Source organism: Monodelphis domestica, chromosome 4, assembly GCF_027887165.1.
Source record: "Monodelphis domestica isolate mMonDom1 chromosome 4, mMonDom1.pri, whole genome shotgun sequence".
NCBI lineage: Eukaryota > Metazoa > Chordata > Mammalia > Didelphimorphia > Didelphidae > Monodelphis > Monodelphis domestica.
The window spans coordinates 417307413-417327199 of record NC_077230.1 but is presented as its reverse complement, the minus strand read 5'-3'; the positions used below and the strand labels follow the sequence as shown (position 1 = coordinate 417327199).

The window sequence follows — 19787 nt, the reverse complement described above, 5'->3', positions numbered from 1 at the left end:
CAGCAGTCATGTCTCTACTCAAACCCCAGGAACATTTCTGAACCTCCACCACAAGGCACGTTTCTGCCCCAAACTTTCCCACATATAAAAATAACCACTCAAGTTCCTGCCCTTCTTTAAGGTTTACAAAGCACTTTCCTCACAACACCCCCGTGAGGTAAGGAACACAAATAGGATAATCTTCATCTTACAGATCTGGAAACTGAGGCACAAAGCAATTAAATGTCCTGCCCATAATCAAACTGTTTAGTGTCAGGAACAGGACTTGAAACCAGCTCTCCTGATTCCAAGGCCAGAGTCAGCCACTTTGGTCTATCACTGCCTCTCCTCCGGCTCCTGCTGCCTCCACCCAGTTGCCACCATGTCCAGAGCAGCTTCCAGGACTCAATATGTGGTTTCTCGGGAGATCAAGTCCTCTCGGTGGCCAGGAGGGTTTCAGGTACTGTCTGGGCCACAAGCTCAGAACCTAAGATTGTTCTGATAGGGATGGTTCCAATCAGACTTCTGGGTCATAAGAAAGTGTCCTTAGAGATCATCTGGTCCAACTCCCTGCCATCTACCCATTTTATGAATGAATGGAACCCAAGACTTCTTTAAACATAGGGTATTTTCTATTACACCCCATGGATGCCAAGGAACATCTTCTCAGCTCCATCCTCACCCACCTTTCATAGACTCACAGGATGCTAGAACTGGAAGGAACCTTTAAGACCACCTAGTCAGAGCCACTTGGTTTGTTTTTCCCCCCAAGAAAGGAAACTTATGCCAAAAGAAGAGGATGGACTCGTCCGCTAGATCAGCTGCAGCAGATCCAGAATCACAGACTAAATCTCCTGACTTCCGAGCCCTAGGACCTTTCCTTATTGAGGAGCTGCCTGTCCCAAGTTTCCCAGCCCTCTGGGCACACAGGAGGAGAAGGGTCCTCCATCCCCTCCCATTCAGGCACTGAGGTCCTGGATGAGATGTTGGTAGACCTGGGTGGGGCCCTTAAAGTTGGCAGTGAAGAGAAACCTTCGGCCAGCCACGGAGACGAAGGAGAAGGCCCGGGGAGCCAAGGGCACTGGGGGGCCCAGCTCCTGCAGCAGCTTCAGGAGGCCAGTGTCTGCTTCATACTGGTATACCAGGCTATAGGTGAAGTCGCTCCCCAGGATGACTAGCTGGTCCCCAGCGATGAGCAATGGCTGGAAGATGAGGGAACCTCGGGATGGCAGTGCCTGCAGCTGACGGAACATGGATCCATCCCAGCGCATGACCTGCAGAGACGGAGTTCAGGGTTGGGAGGCACGAGGTGGCAGCCTCGACTCGAGACCCCCTGCCCCCTGCCTCAGGGTTCTGGGAGTAGAGCCATTCCAAGGCGTTAGGGAAGGCTCTAACCAATCTCAGAGGGCTGTCCCTGATCACTCTTAACTAGCCAAGACTCAGCTTAAATATCATCTTGATCCCCAGCTACCAGCACTTTCCCTTCTACGGTTACCTGTATTTAGCCTGTATGTCCCTTGTATGTATCTATATAGTATGTATTCTTTACATGTTCAGTGTGAGATCCTTGAGCGTGAGAATCATTTTCACTTTTTCTTTGGCCCTACAGACTCATACGGTGCCTAGCATGTAATAAAAGCTCAATAAAGAAATGGTTATTGATTGATTGGGCAGCTGAGTGGCCCAAGGTACAGAGTGCTGGCGCTGGAGTCAGGAAGACTCCTTTTACTGCATTCAAATCTGGCCTTGGACACTTATTAGCTGCTTAACCCTGGGCAAGTCATTTCACCCTGTTGGTCTCAGTTTTCTCATCTATAAAATGAACTGAAGGAATTGGTAAACCATTCCAGGAGCTCTGCCAAGAAAACCCCAAATGGGGTAACAATGAGTTGGACACAACTGGTTTGCCTCAGTTTCCTCATCTGTCAAATGAGCTGGAGAAGGAATTGGTAAACCATTCCAGGAGCTCTGCCAAGAAAACCCCAAATGGGGTAACAATGAGTTGGACACAACTGGTTTGCCTCAGTTTCCTCATCTGTCAAATGAGCTGGAGAAGGAATTGGTAAACCATTCCAGGAGCTCTGCCAAGAAAACCCTAAGGCGGTCATGAAGAGTCAGACATGAATGAACAACAACAAAACTGACCAACAGAATACAAAGACAAAACAAAAAGCCGCCTCTGGATTGAGAGCCAGGAGGTCTCAAATCTGGTCTCAGATACTGCCTCCCTGTGTGACCCTGGGCAAGTCACTTAACCCCCATTGCCTATGCCTAACCCTCACCTCTCTTCTGCACTGGAACCAAATACACAGCATGGATTCTAAGACAGGAGGTAAGAGTTGAGTTTACTAAGTTCTATCCATCCTTCCCTTGATATGTCTCTCCCATCTGTCTTCTCCTCTTTGCACCCTAGCTCAGGCCATCATCCCCTCTGTCATTACTATTATTAAAGCCTCCTAACTTCACGTTCTACCCATATTTCAGAAGTAGCTGGTCATTTTTCCTGTTTTGCTCAAGAATAATCACAAGGAATAATGGGTGTACCAATCAGTGGATTGAGAGCTAGGCCTAGAGAAGGAAGGTCCTGGGTTCAAATCTGGCCTCAGACACTTCCCAGCTGTGTGACCCTGGGCAAGTCACTTGACCCCCATTGCCTTGCCCTTACTGCTCTTCTGCCTTGGAGCCAATACACAGTATTGACTCCAAGATGGAAGATAAGGGTTTAAAAAAAAGTCACTTAACCCTCTGAGCCTCAGTTTCCTTGATTATAAAATGGATATAATAATTGCATTTCCCTCCCGGGACTGTTGAGAGGATCAAATGAGATAATATTTGTAAAGGGCTAGCCACCGTAGTAGCTTAATAAATGAACAAACAATTATTTATTCAATAAAGCTTAATAAATGCTTATTTCCTTCCTCCTAACTTCATCTCTCTTCGCTTCCATTCTCTCATTTGTAAACTGGGAATCCTAATAGCACCGTCCTCCCAGGACCATTGCGAGCATCACGTGGGAAAATATGTGTAAAGCACCGCCTGTCCTCGCTCTTACTATTAGCCTGAGAAACGGCCCACTCAGACAGCTCCTTGTGGGCAGGCAGAGAGGCAGCTCTGTCTCCTATCTCTGATTGGCTGACGGGGCGATGGGGCGGGCCATCCGGGGAAGGGTGAGGGGCTAAGAGGAACAGCTCCAGCAGCAGGATGCTAGGAGTGACTCCGCCTCAGGTTCTGAGCTGTGTAAGGGTGGGTCACTTGGGGAATGGGGGGATGGCACGGGGGACACTCACGGGCGTATGAGCATCTCCACCCCGGAAGGGCATCTTGGAGATGGAGCTGATGTGATGTCAGGGGAGATGGTGTGAGGGGGGAAGCCAGGAGGTGAGGAGTCAAGGAGGAGGGCAGTGGATAGAGATGGGAGATCCTGCCTTCAAATCTGCCCTCAGACGCTGCTCAGCTCCCTTCCCCCCCTGTTTTGGAAGAGGGAAGGCAGTACAGCCAGACCTGGAGGTGGGAGGTCCTGGGTTCAAATCTGACCTCAGACACTTCCTGGCTGTGTGACTCTGGGCAAGTCACATAACCCCCAGTGCCTAGGTAGGAGCAGCTAGCTAGCTCACTTGGATACAGTGGATTTACAGCTAGGTCTGGAGTTGGGAGGTCCTGGGTTCAAATGGGTCCCAGGTGCTTCCTAGCTGTGGGATCCCAGGTTTAGCCCTGACGGCAGGGCCTCAGAACCAACGGACTGCAGCCCATCGCCTTTCGAGGCTTGGGCGGGCCAGGCGGCCGCGGGGCTCACCATGGAGTCGCCCAGGTAGCGGGTGAGGCAGAGCAGCACCTGGTCGGCCACGAGGAAGTGGCGGGCAGCGTAGACGTCCTCGGCCTCGGGCACATCGGTGCGCCGGGTGAAGCGTCCGTGGCGCCAGCGGTAGAGCACAGGCCGCTGTGACGCAGAAGCCAGCAGCAGGTGCGGCTCCCCGGCCAGGGCCAGGGGCTCAGCGTCCGTGTCGCGGTGCCAGGCGTGAAGGCTCTGGCGCGGGTAAAAGCCGCGGGCCGGCCCGTCGCGGCACAGCACGGCGGTGCGGCCGCCCTTGGACGCCTCGGCCACCACGAAGCACGGCTCCCCGTCCAGCCACAGCAGCTCGGCGTCGTTGGGCTTGAGCAGCAGCGCCGGGGCCAGGGCCTGCGACGGCGACAGGCGCAGCCCCCGGCTCGGGCGGGACCACAGCTGGGCCCCACCCCACAGCCGGGCCACCAGCACGAAGAGCCGCGGGCCCAGCACCAGGGGCTTGCAGGCCACCACCGACGGGGCTGGCGGGAGGGGAGGGGAGGAGGCCGCGTCAGCGGGGCGGGGGCCGGGGCGAGGGGCGGGGAGGGGGAGGAGTCTGGACGCGGGGAGATGGCGGGGGAAGGGGCTCACCCGGGATCTCGCCGTCCGGCCGGAAGCGCTGCAGCGTGTAATCCCAGACCAGGAAGAGGCATCTCCCCTCAAAGGGCTGGGCCAGCACCACGTGCGGCTCGCCCAGGTACCAGAACGTTTCCACCCCGAGCGCCGCCTCCCCGAGGGTCTGGAACCAGGAGAGTTCTAGGAGTGGGCACAGGGAAGAGGACTCAGACCTAACGGGCTTCATCTCTCACCTCGGAGCCTTTGCCCCGGAAAGCGCCCCCTAGGGTCCTCTTTGGACTCTAGGAGAGGCAACGCAATCACCCCTTCTGCAGGAGGCCTTTGCGGGTCCTACAAACACTCGAATACCCCCACGTCCCCCATCCTTCCCCGAATATATGGCTATAATCTGACCTCACATACTCCCAACTGCCTGGCCCTTGCAGCTCCTCTGCCTTGGAACCAATATAGAGTATTGATTCCAAGGCAGAAGATAAAGGCTTTCATTTTTTAAAGACGAGTTAATTTTTTAGAGCTGCTTTATTGGAGAAGGAAATGGCAAAGGACTCCAGGATCTCTGCCAACAAAACCCCGTGGATAGCATTGGCGGACTGTCACAGGGTAGATTAAAGCAAACAGAAGTGACTTGCCCAGGGTCACACAGCTAGTGAGGGTCTAAAGTCCGTTTTTAACCCAGACCAAGCACCATCCACTGAGCTGCTTAGTAGCCACCTGAGCACTCTGCTAGGAATCAACAAGCATTTTTAAAAATTTAATTCTAGGACTTGTCATTCTAACCCAGGAGGTATCGGGAATGGCTGCTGGATGTGCCCAGCGCCCAGTGGGCCCCATTCCTTCCTTCACAGGCTCTGTCTGTCCCCGAACAACCTTACCCACAGTCCTGCAGTGGAAGGTCTCCGGGTCCAGGTGCTGGAGCTGTGTGTTGGCTAACGGAGGGGGTCCTGCACAGGCTCCAGCCCCGACACTGGCATTCACTTGGGGCAGCCACAGAACCAGCCAGAGCAGGCGGCAGTCACAGAGAAATGGGTTTCCGCGCAGATCTCTAATGTTGAGGAGGAGCGAAAAGGGTTCTGGGTCTCCGTCTCTTGCCATTCCTCTAAGCCCCACTGAAGTGCTCTGAGTTCCCATTAGGAGCTGGGAGGCCCTTCGAGGCTGCCCCCAATCCAATGGCCAATTATTTCAGAAAGCTCAAGGCTGAGATCACAGAAGTAGGGAGGAACGGAGCTGGGATTGGACTCATTACCTCTGCCTGAGTTTAGTGGGTCACGGGATGACTTAGCTGTGTGTTTAAGCAGCTCTTCTCCAGTCTATTGTACATCCCCAGCCCTGGCCCTCCAGGAACCACAGAATTTCCACATGAGGATGGGCTTCAGAGGACAGCTATTCCAAGTTGGAGGAGCTCACTACTTCAAGGCAGCCCATTCTTGCAGAGCTGGAAGGACCTTGGAGGCCATCCAGCCCGATAGTTAAGTGACTTGTCCAAGATCACACAGTAATCGGGGAAAAAGCAAGATCTGAACCGAGTCAGTGCTCTTTTCCCTGCCTCCCCTTTGTGGAAGGCTCTCACTCTTCCTTTCGTGTACCCAGCTTCTGCCTCTTCCTTTTGGAGCTAGTAGCTGTCTCTACCCAATGCTCAGCTCCCCTCCCCATTCCTGGAAGTTGGGGAACATTTGTGGGAAGAGCCCCCTTCCTGCTCCCATCTCCAACCCACTCCTCCCTTCCCCTCCCCTGTAGCTCACACATGGCTCAGGGTCTCCAATCCTCGGAAAAGGAACTTGGGCAGAGTCTGTAGGTGATTATTGGCCAAACTCCTGGGGTGCAGAGAAGGAAGCAAAGGGGGGGCACACACATTCAGTATCCCCCTCCCCCTCCCACAAGGCAATGGGGCAGGGGCTGTTAGACCAAAAAGAACCAAAGGGGATTCTAGAGTGGGAGCAGCTCCAGGTGGGGAAGTCACTTCCGGGGGCTTTCCAGGGTGGTGGGCAGTGCCACAGACTGGGATTGTGACTGGGGGACACTCACAGGTGTGTGAGGGATCTCAGTCCCCTGAGGGCATTCTTGGAGATGGAGCCAACGTGATTGTCCTCAATGAACCTGGGGAAGGAGAGGAGGCCCCTGGAAGCCAGCCGCCTCCCATGAGGCAGGTGGGGCCACAGTCCTCCTTCCTGTTTCAGAGTTGGGGTGACCAGCACAGAAAGGCCAGCTGCCCAGTGTGGGGGCACACTAGGCCAGCTCGCCCACAGCCTCTAGCTCCAACCCCCTGGGTGTGGAAGGTAAGGTGAGGTGGGGGGATAATGGGAGGATCTTGCACCCCCCCCCAATTCTGGGCTCTCCCCTGAGCCATCTCTTTCCTCCCCCAGTAACCCCCTCACCCCTCACCCCACAGGCCCCACTCACAGATAGCGGAGGTAAGAGAGACCGGCAAAAGCATCATCTCCAATCACAGAGAAGCTGTTGGCTGTGAAGAGCCTGGGAAGGATGTTGGGATTGGGGTCCCGCGGGCTGGCCGGCCACACACTCCGGAGAAGAGGGCTCTGCCCTCCTTCTCCTCCTCTCCCCCTCCCACACACACTTTGGCCCTTCTCCAAAGCCACATTTCTAGCCCCCACCACTCCCCTCCCTTCCTTCCCACTCTCCCAACACGCCTGCTGGCTGGCTGGCCCAGAGTCCAGCCTGGCTTACAGAAGGTGCAGGGAGGGGACTTCCAGGAAGCTGCCAGAGGTAAGTCGAGTCACTTCAGATCTTACCAAAGACCTAAAGGGACAGGGAGCGTCCTGGGTCAGCCTGTGGGCCAGCTGGACTCCCTGGCTCCCGGTTCTGTCCCAAGGACCCAAGCACCCAAGCCCATTGAACCTCCATGAAGCTAGTCCCTAGCCTTCTCCTTCTAGGGACCCAGGACGCCTGCCTCCCTCACAGGGATCTAGCTCTCTAGATCTCTTCCAGGGATCCCCCCCCAGCCCCCAGCCCCAGGGACCCTGGTATCCAAGCCCCCAGCTGGGTCACTGGCTTAGGGCACACTCACAGGGACAGCAGGGTAGGAGGGAAGCCTTCAGGCACTCTGGGGGAGCCGTTGCACAGGGCGCTATCTTTGGTACAGGAACAACTTGGGGGGCACTTCCCCTTGGGTGGTTCCCAGGCTGCCTCTGCCTCCCCCAGCAGCAGCAGCAGCAGCAGCAGCCACCGCCCCACTCTTTCCAGCGCCCCCATGATGTCTCAGCCCTGGGCTGGTGCCTGTCTAAGGTCCCCCCAGCCTGCTGATCCACTGTGCCCTGGTCCTCTGCCTCCCTGCTGGCTTCTGCCCCTTTTTCTCTGCCGGGGTCCCTCGGGCTCCGGCCGCCTTTGTCTCCCCGTGCCTTTCCCGGGCTCCCTCTCCCTGCTCCCTCCTCCAGCCCCTTCTCCCCTGGGGGTTGGGAAAAGGACTCCGTATCTGGAGGAGTTGGGGAGGGGGGAAGTCTGGAGGGGGAGGGTCGGAGACCATGAGGAAAGACGCCGCCTCCAGGGAGCGGATAGGATGCCCCCACCCCCAGGAGGAAGAATAAAGGGTCTGACTAAAGGAGGGACCGGCTGGCTGGAGGCTGCCTGGGGTGGTCTTAGCAAGGGAGGGGAGGGGGAGCAGACACAGCAGGGAGCAGATGCCTGGCACCCCCAAGGGAGGACTGACACCTGAACTCCCCCCCTCCCCAATTGCTGAAAGTCCTTTCTAAACCGAAAAGTCCGACTAGAAGGGACCATTGAACTAAACAGCATTCCTTTCCGGGCTCCAACCACTGGCCGGAAGCCAGCCCAGAGCCCTCCCTGGAGTGGGGCGGGCAGCGCCCAGTGGGGGCTGCTGGGGAGTGACTTCTGACACCCAGGGGTTTTCAGGATGAAGCCAGACCTGGCTAGAAATGCAGCTCCAGGCTGCTCCCTGCTGGACAGTGCCGGAACTGAGCTCTCCCCCAACCCTGCAGAGAAACCCCCCAAACCAAAGGGCAGAGCAGCCAGCCCCCGACTGCCCAGGCTGGAAGGGACTCTGAAGAAATGCCCCGGCTTGTGGCCAAGGTGGGGAGACACTGACCCTACCCTAAGGAAACCCTGAAGAATCCAACCTCGGACACTTATTACAACCCTGGGCAAGTCACTTTAATGACAGGTTGCCTCAGTTTCCTCATCTGTAAGATGGGGACAATAATAGCACCCATCCCCAAGGGTCCTGAGAATAAAGTGAGGTAATATTCACAATGTGCTTTGTAAGCCTTAAAGCATTATGTCAATCTGAATTATTAACATAAACTCTCCCACTTCTCTATTGTATTCATTAAGGATCCTAGATTTAGAAGAGGGAGGCACCATGGAATCATGCAGTTCAACTTCCTTGCCTTACAAAAGAGGAAACTGAGGCTTAGGGGCAGTGACTTATTTAGGGTCTCTCAGGCTGAAGCAGCATTTGACTCTACACCTAGCCCATGAGAGAGAGAGAGAGAGAAAGCTCATTCGAGATTTATTATATAGTTCTCATTTCTTGGAACCAGAGACAGCATGACGTCATGAATAGTGAGCTAATCTATGGGTGGAGACCTGAGTTCAACTTTTGTTTCTGACACTTGTTGGCTGTGTGATCTTGGATAATTCACTGAACCTCAGAGGGCCCCAGGCAGCTACCTCAGCAGATGAGCTGCCGATCAGCGCAGACTAGTAGAGAGAGCTCTGGGAGTCAGGAAGATCTTGGTTTGAATCCCACCTTGGACACTTACTGAGCTATGTGAATCTGGACAAATTACCACCTCTCTGTGCCTCCGTTTCCTCATTTGTAAAATGATAGCTTTGTAGGTCTAAATCCATGCTCTGATGATGTGAAATATGTGTGAGCAGGAGGAGTTGCTATCCAGAGGGCTTCTTACACAGAGGAAACCTTGGATCTGGCCTCCAGCGCCCCCTAAATGATGAGCAAACAGACTGATGAGTGAAGTGACATTCCTAAGGTCTCTGTTGGGGGAAAATTGAATGCACCACAGCCCAACAAGCAGTTAAAGGCAACATTGGGGCAGAGAATGGGGTTGTGAGTTCAAATCCTCCCTCTACTACACTCTACCTGTGTGATTTGGTCTTAAGACTTCTTCGGGCTTTGTTTTCTACATCTGCAAAATGAAGGGGCTACTCAGGCTCCTTCCACCTTGGAATCTATGATCTTATGAAGAGAGAGGTTTGAAGAATGAGAGGATTGGAAAAGACCTTAAAGATCAGTAAAGAATCAATCAACAAACATCTGCCAAGTGTTTACTAGTGACCAGCACTGGGCAAAGAACCTGCCCTCAGGGAGCTTACATTCAAGGGGGGGGGGAGCCAACATGCTCAGAAATAGATAGAAAACATTTGCAAAGGCCATTCGATTTGTCAAATAAGAGATCACTGGTAACTCTGGAGAGAGCAGTTTCAGTTGAATGCTAAGGTCAGAAGTCAGGGTTTATATACATACTCACACGTACATGTATGATATGCACACAGACATAGCCTTTCCTGTTTCTGTCTTTCTCTTTCCTGGTTGATCTATGTATAGAAAGATAAGGAACATGTATGTGCATATATGTTTATGTATTTATATCTGTGTGCGTGTGAATATAAATGGAGGGGGAAAGAAAAAGGAGGGAGACAGAAGGAAGCAGAAAGAGTGGGCAGAGACAAACAAGAGAAAGAGAGAGAGAGAGAGAGACTACAGTAGATGGACAGAAGGAGAAAGAGGAAGAGAAAGGGACAGCTGGACAGAAGCAAATGAGGAGGGAGGAAGAGGAGGAAGAAGGACAAAGAAAGAGAGGGGAAACAATGACAGAAAAGAGAAAAGCAGAGAGAGAAGAGGCAAGGTAACCATGGGAAATTGCCACCCCATGGAAGGACCAGGAAAGGCCTCCTGCAGAGCAGTTTTTGTCTTAAGGCAAGTCTTGAAGGAAGCCAGGATTTCACAGGAGGAGATGAGCAGAATATTCTAGGCAGGGGGCACAAAAGCTGAGAGACAGGAGCTGAGCTACCATGAGAGTGTGACCTGGGGTGCTGGCTATGGAAGTGGAGAGAAAGAGACAGTAGAGACAAAATGGAGATGGAACTGACTTGGAGATGTTGGATCTGTGCAGTGAGGGAGAGTGTAGAGTTGAGGGATTTGCCCAAGGCTTCAGGCCTGGGTGACTGGAAGAAGAGTGAGGGAGTGGGGCAAAAGTTCTGTTAATTGACTTTGAGATGCCTCTGGATGGTCCAATTTGAGCTGCCCTTAAAGCCGTTGGCAATGTGGGCCTGGAGCTCAGCAGACAAGTAAGGGTTGGAGAAATAGATCTGAGAATCCTCCATATGGAGGACATCCTTGGATCTAGGAGTTAACAAGAACACCAAGTGAGGTAGGGTGGAAGAAGGGGGCTGGGGCCAGAGTTCTGAGGAGTAGCCATCATGAGTGGGCATGATGTGGATGAAGACGGGATCACACCAGAAAAGGAGAAAGGCAACCAGGAGAGAGCCATGTTGAAAAGAGAAAATCTGAGAAGAAAGTATCAGAAGGAAAGTGATTGACAGTGCCAAAGGCTGCAGAAAGGAAGATGGCTAAAATCTGAGAAGAGGCCATTTGATTTATCCATGAAAAGATCATTGATTGCCCTGGAGGGAACAGTTTCAGTTGAATGAGGAGGTCAGAAGCCAGATTGCTGAGCTTTTAGCAGACTGAGAAGTGAGGCAACGGAGGCATCGATTGGAAATGGCTTTATTTGGGAGTTTAGCTGGGAAGGGGAGAAGAGCTAGAGTGATGTCTAGAAAGGAAGGTTGCATTAGGGGAGGCTTTTTATAAAATGATATTTTATTTTCCCAATTATATGTGATAACAATTTCCCACAAAACATTTTATGACGTTATAAGATCCAAATTATCTCCTTCCCTCCCTGCTCCTAGAGAGGGTAAACAATTTGATCTCCGTTCTTCATGCATTATCATGCAAAATATACTTCCATATTATTCATTCTTGTAAGAGAATAATCATATAAAACCCAAAGCCCAAAACAAAACAAAACCCAAATAAACTAAAGTGAAAAATGGCATGCTTTGATATGCATTCAGAGTCCATGAGCTCTTTCCCTGGAAGCTGATAGCATTCCCGGTCATAAGTCCTTCCGAATTGTCCCAAGGCATTGTGTTGCTGAGAGTAGCTAAGTCTTGCACAGTTGATCATCATACATTATTACTGTTACTGTGTGCAATTTTCTCCTGGTTCTGTTTATTTCACTTTGTATCAGTTCAGGTAGGTCTTTCGAGCTCTTTCTGAAATCATCCTGTTCCTCATTCTTTATAGCACAGTAGTATTCCATCACCATCAGAGACCACCATTTTGACTGTATCTTGCTATATTGGCCTATGCCTACTTTCTACCATACCATTTTCCAGTTTCCCCAGCAGTTTTTGACCCAAAGTGAGTCCTTATCCCCCAAACTGGGATCTTTGGCTTTAGCAAACAATAGATTGCTAAATTAATTTACCCTGAGCCTATTCCATTGGTCCACTCTTCTATTCTCTCATCTTCCCTTCTGCAGCCTTTGACACTGTCAATCACTTTCCTTCTGATACTTTCTTCTCAGATTTTCTCTTTTCAACATGGCTCTCTCCTGGTTGCCTTTCTCCTTTTCTGTTCTGACCCCATCTTCATCCACATCATGCCCACTCATGGTGGCTATTCCTCAGAACTCTGGCCCCAGCCCTCTTCTTCCACCCTATCTCACTTGGTGTTCTCATTAACTCCTAGATCCAAGGATGTCCTCCATATGGAGGATTCTCAGATCTATTTCTCCAACCCTTACTTGTCTGCTGAGCTCCAGGCCCACATTGCCAACGGCTTTAAGGGCAGCTCAAATTGGACCATGCAGAGATCACTGCTTTATAGTACAGTTTGAGGCCATAAGGAAAGCTGTTTTTTTAAACCCTTCCCTTCCATCTCAGAATCAATACCATGTCTGAGGCCAGAGGCTATTATAGTTTTTATGTGAGATAAAGAAGAGGATAGACGAGGAAGCTTCTTGAATTGATGAGTGGCTTCAGTTGAGGGGAGAGGAGTAGGAGGCAAAGATCTCAGCTGAAAGGATAGTAGAAGGAATGGAATGCGAGGCTTTAGGAGAGAAAAGAAGGTTTAGAACAGCTGCTGTGAGGAGTGGGACAGAACATAGAGGAGGGAAGGGTAGAATGATTGCCTTGCTTCAGTGAGGGCCCCATTGAGATGGTTGTTGTTAAGTAGTTTTCAGTCATGTCCAATTCTTCATGACCCCATTTGGGTCTTTTGGTTTTTTTTTAAACCCTTACTTTCCATCTTGGAAGCAATACTATATATTGGTTCCAAGGCAGAAGAGTATAAGGGCTAGGCAATGGGGGTTAAGTGACTTGCCCAGGGTCACACAGCTGGGAAGTGTCTGAGGCCAGATTTGAACCCAGGACCTTCCATCTCTAGGCCTGGTTCTCCATCCACTGAGCCACCCAGCTGCCCCCCATTTGGGGTTTTCTTGGCAAAGATACTGGAACAGTCTGCTACTTCCTTCTCCAGCTCATTTGACAGATGAGGAAAGTGAGGCCAACAGGGTTAAGTGACTTGCCCAGGGCCACACAACTAGTGTTTGAGGCTGAATTTGAACTTGGGAAGATGAATCTTTCTGACTTCAGGACAACTTCCTTAGTCCTTTCCAACCCAGAGACTCTGGGTCAACTACCATGTACAACTTGAGTACATTAGGGCCAAGGTCATGAGATTCCAGGATTTCAGGGCAATGCGTAGAGATCGGTGAACCCCGTAACTTCATGTGGCAGAAAGGGAAACTGAGATGGAGAGGTCTGGACTTGTGGGCAAACTACGAAGGCTTGCATCAGGTTCAAACTGGCCCTTCTGGCTCCTCTAGATTCTATGCTCTTGACCCTACACTATGCCAGTCTTGAGGCCAGATGGGGGCTTTTGAAGGTGGGAATGGAACTAGGTGAGGTGAGCTCAGGGAGGCTTCCTGAGAGGTGCAGGTGGGGGGAGAGGACCAGGGCTTAGAGAATACTTTTGCGCTCCAGGTGGCCATGTCCCAGGCTCACATCTCCTTTTCCCTCTCCTGAGCTGTTCAAACATTAAGATGATCATTAACCAAGGTTGGTCAGTGACCCTGGGAGTGACCTGCGGCAGAAATGTATGAGGGGTTCGGCCCAGAGCTGAGGCCACTTGGGACCCGGCCCAGGCCCACAGACAGTCCAACATGCACATGTGAAGGCAACAGGGTAGGTGCTCCAGGATGGGGTGGAGGACCTGGGGAAGCAACAAAGGCCCAACCTCCACCCAACTTACCCTGGGAAGGTCAACCCTCAAAACTGGGGCAAAGGAGAGGGTCACAGAAGAGGGGAGCCTCAGGCTGGGCTGGGAAATCAAGAAAGTTTGGAGTTTGGGAACCAAGTCTGGGGTTGAGCTAACACCTACGGGGGTGTGTGTATGTGAGAGAGAGAGAGAGAGAGAGAGAGAGAGAGAGAGAGAGAGAGAGAGAGAGAGAGAGAGAGAGAGGGGAGGGGGAGAAAGAGAAAAGAGGGAGAGGGGGACAGAGACAGAGACAGAGACATAGAGACACAGAGAGAGAGGGAGAGAGAGAGAGAGAAGGAGGGAGAGAGCGACAGAGAGGGAGAGACAGAGACAGAGAAGAGAGTCAGACAAACACTGCTAACTTGGGGGCAGTTAGGGGGTCCTGTCCCCTACTTGAGCCTGAGTTCAAATCCTGCCTCAGATACTAACTGGCTGTGTGACCCTGGGTAGGTCACCTCACTTCTGTCTGCCTCAGTTTCCTCAACTGTAAAATAGAGATCGCGATGATGCCTCCCTCCCAGGGTTGTGAGGAATAAATGAGATAAAGAAATGTTCCCTCTCATCATCAGTGTTGTATGCCTCCCCGGGCTCCCTTGTCTCCACGTGTCCATTCGTCCAAGTGTTCACAGGTCTGGAGATGATCCATCTGAGGGTGGACCTGAGGGCACCTTCAGGGCATCAGGGTAACGCCTGCCCTGAGGTCCACACAGCCACCCAGAACATGGGCCACCGGCCCGAGGCTGGGGGAGGCCAGCAGTGGTTGATTTCCAGGATGCTCGTTGGTCCTGGGCAGCCCATTTGGGGGAAAGGAGGCCTTCCTTCCCTCCGTGGGGGCCTGGAGATGGAGGGGCAGCCACCAGCTTTCCTCTGATCAGTCCCAGCAAGCTTTTGGGAAGAGGCGATGGGATTCGCAGTAGCTGCTGGAACATTCACAGATTTCTCTTGGAGAGGCCTGGGAGGGGGTGCTGCTCTGACCATATCAGGCCAGCACGAGGCAGCCCTGTATGTGTTGTCATCGGGCCAGAAACCCCAGGCTGCTCTCCACTGGACCCCCGGTCCCCCTTGCTGTCCCTGTACCAGGTGGGTGCCTGCCAGTAGCCCATTTCACCCTTGTTTGGGAGGAGAGAGTTAAGCTAACGGGCCTGGGCCCTGGGCTTGCTCAGGCCGGGGGCCGCCCCCCCCACGTCCCCCGCCCCCTGGCCTCCCTCCAGCCTGGGCTCCAGTTACAGCGCCTGGGGAGGAGAAGGGAAGGGAAGAGGAGGAGGAGGAGGAGAAGGGGGGCGGCGCATCCAGGCTGGGGGTCCTCAGCAGAGCCTTGGAGACCCCTGAACACAGACAGCCTAGGATCAAGTACTGGTCTGTTTGGGGTGAGCTTTCCCCCAGCCCCTTGAGGTCCCCCAGCCAGGCTTTGCCCTTTACCCCCGCTTTCCCTCTGCTTCGGGGGGGAGGGGGTGCCTATTTTGGGAGCAGAGAAGGAGAGAATGTCCTGGGCCAGTCTGGGAGTGTGAGGGAGCCTGAGAGCAGTGGGACGGACCATGGGGGTGGGGTGGGGGGCCCCTGCTTCTCCCCAACAGAGGGGCTGGAGGCAAAGAGGACACGGGGCGGTTATTCTGGTTCCCCCCGGCCTGCTCTGTGGGGTGGGGAGGAACAGGGCGCTCTCCAAGTGTTCCAGGCGCCAGAGGTTTGGGCTGTATCTCAGCAATGGAGGCGAGGAGAGAGCTTAGAGGCCGCCCCCCTGCCCCCCAACCGCAGGGCATTGGCCAAGGGGGTTACCAAGAGTCCCTGGGGCCACGGGGGGCTTCCCAGGGCTGTGGGGCCAGAGTACGTGCTGGAGTGATCCTGTGTATGGGGAGGGGCTGTTTATGAGTGTGTGTGAGTGCCTGCTCCCTCACCGATGGACCGGCTGCTCCTCTGCCCCAGAGCTGCTAGACTGGCTGTTCCAGATGCAGCCGGAACCCCGGACGGTCATCCGTTTGTCCGACTGTTCTAGAAATTCCCTGGCGGTGGTTGTTTTTGTCAGCGCTGACAGCCCTTGCCAAAGTGCAGCTGTGTTCCGGGGGTGGGGAGGAGGGGATGGGCTGGAGGGTTTCTGACTGCCTGGCTCCCCTGGCCAGTCACTGCATCCCCCTCCCGAGGGGTGCTTGGGCGTCCCTCTGGGAGTCAAAGGGAAGGAATGGGTGCAGTTGCCATGGCTACACAGGGAGGCAAATTCCTCTGGGGTGATGCTGGGGATATTTATACCCCTGAGTGCCAGGCCTGAGGGGCAGGCAGGATGCCAAGGGCATTACAGTGACAGAGAGTGGACAGGAGCGGAGTGTGTGACCTTGTGTGTGTGCGCGCCTGCCTCAACTCTTCATTCCATGGGGATCTATCTGTGCGCCCCTTTGGGGGGGGGCGCTCTCTCTCTCTCTCTCTCTCTCTCTCTCTCTCTCACACCCTCCGGGGGAGCTGCAGGTTCCCATGTGGAGGTGAGGCTGGGCCCCCTCAACTCTGCCTCCCTGATGCCCATCCTGTGTTGCTGGGCTGTTTCCCAGGCTCTCTGTTCTGGCTCTGAATCCCACCCCACCCCAGGAGGGCTCTCTTTGTATCTCAGGGCGACCAAGCGGCCCAGATGGCTCTGGCCGGATTAGGTCTTGGGCCTGGCGCAGACTTAACCCTTGGGGATCGGGTCAGACCTGGTAGTGGGGGTTGGTGGTGGTAGAAAAATGTAGAGAAGGAGGAGGACTTGGGGGGACCTAACTGGGTCCACTGTTTCCCACAGGACAATGGAGCCCCTTGCCCAACTCCTGCTCCTCTGCATAGCCCTGATCTCGGCAGCCAAGGCCGGTGAGTCTAGAGATTGGAGAGTTTGGCCTCTAATTCCCAGATTTCCAGAGCTGGGGAGATGGGGGGGGGGTAGGTGGGTGCAGCAGTACAACTTCTGGCCAAACTCCCAGCTCAGCTGCCATAGCGTTAGGCAAAACATTAGACACTGGCCAGTGTGGGCTGACCAGAAGACACGGGCAGCCTCAGGCTTCAAGCTTACACATACCTGAAAATTGTCTGTGCACCCAGAATCTCCGAAGAGAAGCCAGCCTCCCCCAGGGTGAGAACCCCTTGTAACATCCAGTCACACCAAGCCTAACAGGGACGGGGAGCGAATCTAGGGCAAAAGACTAGCCACGTGGCCATCCCAGGCAGAAGCAGGGCTGCAACCATCAGAAGTATCAACAGCTCATTTCTAGAACACTATAGTCTTGTGAGGCCACCAGGGCAGGGATTACCAGCCTCCTTTTATCCCTGGGGAAACTGAGGCCCAGAGAGGAACAACATCTTGCTTAGGTTCCCATAGTGAGTGTGAGATTGGCAGACCTTGGATTAGAACTCATGCCTCCCAACTCCCACTGAGACAGGAAGGGACAAGGGGTTATGCCCCACCCTCTAAACTATCACTGGGGGGAGGCTGGGAACCCGAAAGGTCCAATGGCTTTTGTGGGGGGACATAGTGAGTTATAGTAGAAATCAGGCTGGAGCTTTCATTCCTGAACAAGGATGCCCTTAGCATCCCCCAGTCTATCTCCCTAACTCTAAATTCTTGTCTTTCCAGAAGCTCCGAAGGAAAGAGACCCATTCACATATGGTGAGATCAGACTCACGTGCATGTCGGTGTTTCAATGTCTGTCCCCAACCCTTATCCTGGATCTCTGACTCTGTTTCTGTCCTTCCCTGCCTCTGCCTCTCCCACTCTCCCTCCATCCCTTCCTTTCTCTCTCTCCTTCTCCGTCCCCTGACCCTTCATATCCTGTTCTCTCCCCTTTCTCAGACTACCAGTCCCTGAGGATTGGAGGGCTAGTTTTTGCTGGCATCCTCTTCATCCTTGGCATCCTCATCATTCTCAGTAAGTCTTCCTCCCTACCCATGGGACACCCTGGGGATGGAGGAACTGGAGTGGGGGAGGTATGTGGAGGAATGATTTCTCACACACACACACACACACACACACACACACACACACACACACACACACACACACACCTGTGAAGGCATTTGCCCACCTTGCAGGGACATTCCTTTGCATACCTGTAGTCTCCCCAGATAGAACATAAGCTCCTCGGAGGCAGGGCCTGCTTCCTTTTGTCTTTGCTGTCCCATTGCCTGGCACATGGTAGACACTTAAATACAGACTGAATGATTGATTGATTTCCCCCAGGCCGAAGATGTCGCTGCAAATTCAACCAACAGCAGAAGTGAGTAATGCCCTCTGTGTCCCCTCTGCTCTCCCCTTGTCTCTGTACCCATCTTTGTCTCCATGTCTCATCCCCATCTCTCTCTCCATCTATCTTTGACCCTTTCCATTTGTATGTTTAACTTCATTGCTGACTTTTTATCTTCTTCCACCTCCTGATTGTTTCTCTTTGTCTCTCACTAGTTCTCATATTCACCCCCTTCTTCATCTTCATTTCCAACTATCTTGTCATCTCCACCTCTAATAGTCTTTGTCGGGCCATCTCTGCCTTTCCCCTCCTGTCTCTGACCCCAATTTCACTCTTAACATTTGGTCTCTGACTCTTTTTAAAATGTTCTTTTCTTTATTATGAACTCATATGACACATGACATTGTACTGCATACAAAGGAAAGAAAGGATGTATATGAAACTATGAACTTTGGTGATGTATTTTTTTACTTTGTCAGCCTCTTTCTCTCCATCTCTGCTTCTGCTTCTTCATTTCTCACCTCTTTTCTGTATTTAATTGTATTTTCTTCTGTTTCTCCACTTTTGATTCCCTTTCTCTCTCTTCATGTCTCCCTTCTTTTTTCTCTGTACATTTGAGCATCTTTGCTTCAGTCTCTCCATTTCTGCCTTCTCCATCTCTAATTCTATCCCTCTGTTTTCATCTCTAACTCTTTCTTTGTATCTTTTCATCTTTCTCCATCCTGGACACACACACTCACACACATATAGTCTCTCCCTCTTCCTCCTTCCCTCTCCCCTCTCTCCTTCCCTCTCCCCTCTCTCCTTCCCTCTCCCCTCTTTCCTTCCCTCTCCCCTCTCTCCTTCCCTCTCCCCTCTTTCCTTCCCTCCCCCCTCTCTCCTTCCCTCTCCCCTCTTTCCTTCCCTCCCCACTCTCTCTCTCCCTCCCTCCCTCCCTCCCACTCTCCTCTCCCCACCCCGTTTCTTTCCATGCTCCCCCATGGTTCCTTTTGTCTTCCTCTTCCACCCCCCAGGACTGGGGAACCTGATGAAGAAGAGGGTACTTTCCGCAGTTCCATCCGCCGTGAGTTTGATTTTGGGCCCCCTCCCCAGAAGAACCCTACTTAGATAAGGGGGTGTGGTCAGTCGGGGGAGCTCTCTTGCTGTCTGAGAACCGGGTGCAGAGGGAACGCCTTTGCCTGGACGCTGCTTGGCTGGGGAAGGGGACTGGGGGAGGAGGGTGGGCAGAGACGAGCCCCAGGGGAGGGAAATTGCCCGTCTGGCATTTCAGCCGCACCCCTCCCCCATCTCCACCTTGCCTCCCCAGGCCTCTCCAGCCGAAGGCGGTAGGGGCCTGAGATGAAGTCGCAGAGGCTGCCCAGGTAACTAGCCCATCTACGGGGAGGGGAAGGCCGTGGGGAGGTAAGGGTCCTGAAGCCTAGGGGCTGGGGTTCCAGGCCGCCTGGGTTGTCGGCTGCCTGCAGGTCCCTCTCTGAGCCTCACCCTCTCCTTTCCACCTACTGTCCACAGGTTTCCCAGGGTCCCAGCCCTCGGTCCCATTCCCGCAAACCTGAAATAAAGGCCAGTCTTCTTCCCCTCGTTGTCAGTTTCTCTGTCTTACCGCCGGCTCCGGCAGCTCAGCTCGTGGAGGGGCCGAAGCTCCCTCTCTCCCCCCACTAGGAGGCGCCCCCGCCCACGGGCTCCGCAGACACTTGAGGCGGGGACTTGGGTTTGCATGCAGGAGGAGGAGGGGAGCCCGGGAAACCCGCCCCCGCCCCCCCCAGGAGCCCCCATTGGCTGCAGTGTCCGCCTCCGCCCTTTCCACCGCCCCCAACTCGGAGGTCCCCCTCCCGTCCCCCCTGCCCGAGTCTGCCCCCCTCCCCCAGTCAGATCTGGGCTCCCACTGCAGCTGCCGCCTCTG

The 19787-nt window shown here is 53.5% G+C and overlaps 2 protein-coding genes across 6 annotated transcripts; one reads left to right on the top strand and one right to left on the bottom strand.

Annotated features, from left to right (window-relative positions):
- Positions 1-103: 103 nt before the first annotated feature.
- Positions 104-8050, bottom strand: LGI4 (leucine rich repeat LGI family member 4). Its single transcript, XM_056825307.1, has 9 exons — positions 7401-8050; positions 7061-7132; positions 6776-6847; positions 6401-6472; positions 6118-6189; positions 5251-5420; positions 4394-4558; positions 3773-4284; positions 104-1253 (listed from the first exon to the last, which is right to left on the bottom strand). Exons 1-9 carry the CDS (start codon positions 7583-7585, stop codon positions 939-941), a joined length of 1635 nt encoding a protein of 544 aa, XP_056681285.1. The 5' UTR covers positions 7586-8050; the 3' UTR covers positions 104-938.
- Positions 6842-19461, top strand: FXYD1 (FXYD domain containing ion transport regulator 1). 5 transcript variants are annotated; one of them, XM_056825344.1, is made up of 8 exons: positions 7025-7099; positions 16456-16520; positions 17281-17313; positions 17497-17571; positions 17884-17920; positions 18901-18950; positions 19194-19248; positions 19397-19461. In XM_056825344.1, the coding sequence occupies exons 2-7, from the start codon at positions 16460-16462 to the stop codon at positions 19214-19216; spliced, it is 279 nt and encodes a 92-aa protein (XP_056681322.1). In that variant the 5' UTR covers positions 7025-7099; positions 16456-16459; the 3' UTR covers positions 19217-19248; positions 19397-19461. The 5 variants fall into 5 exon arrangements, with proteins under 5 accessions (XP_056681321.1, XP_056681322.1, XP_056681320.1 ...); XM_056825342.1 differs by lacking the exon at positions 7025-7099 and adding an exon at positions 14426-14774; XM_056825345.1 differs by lacking the exon at positions 7025-7099 and adding an exon at positions 14902-15061.
- The last annotated feature ends 326 nt before the right edge of the window (positions 19462-19787 follow it).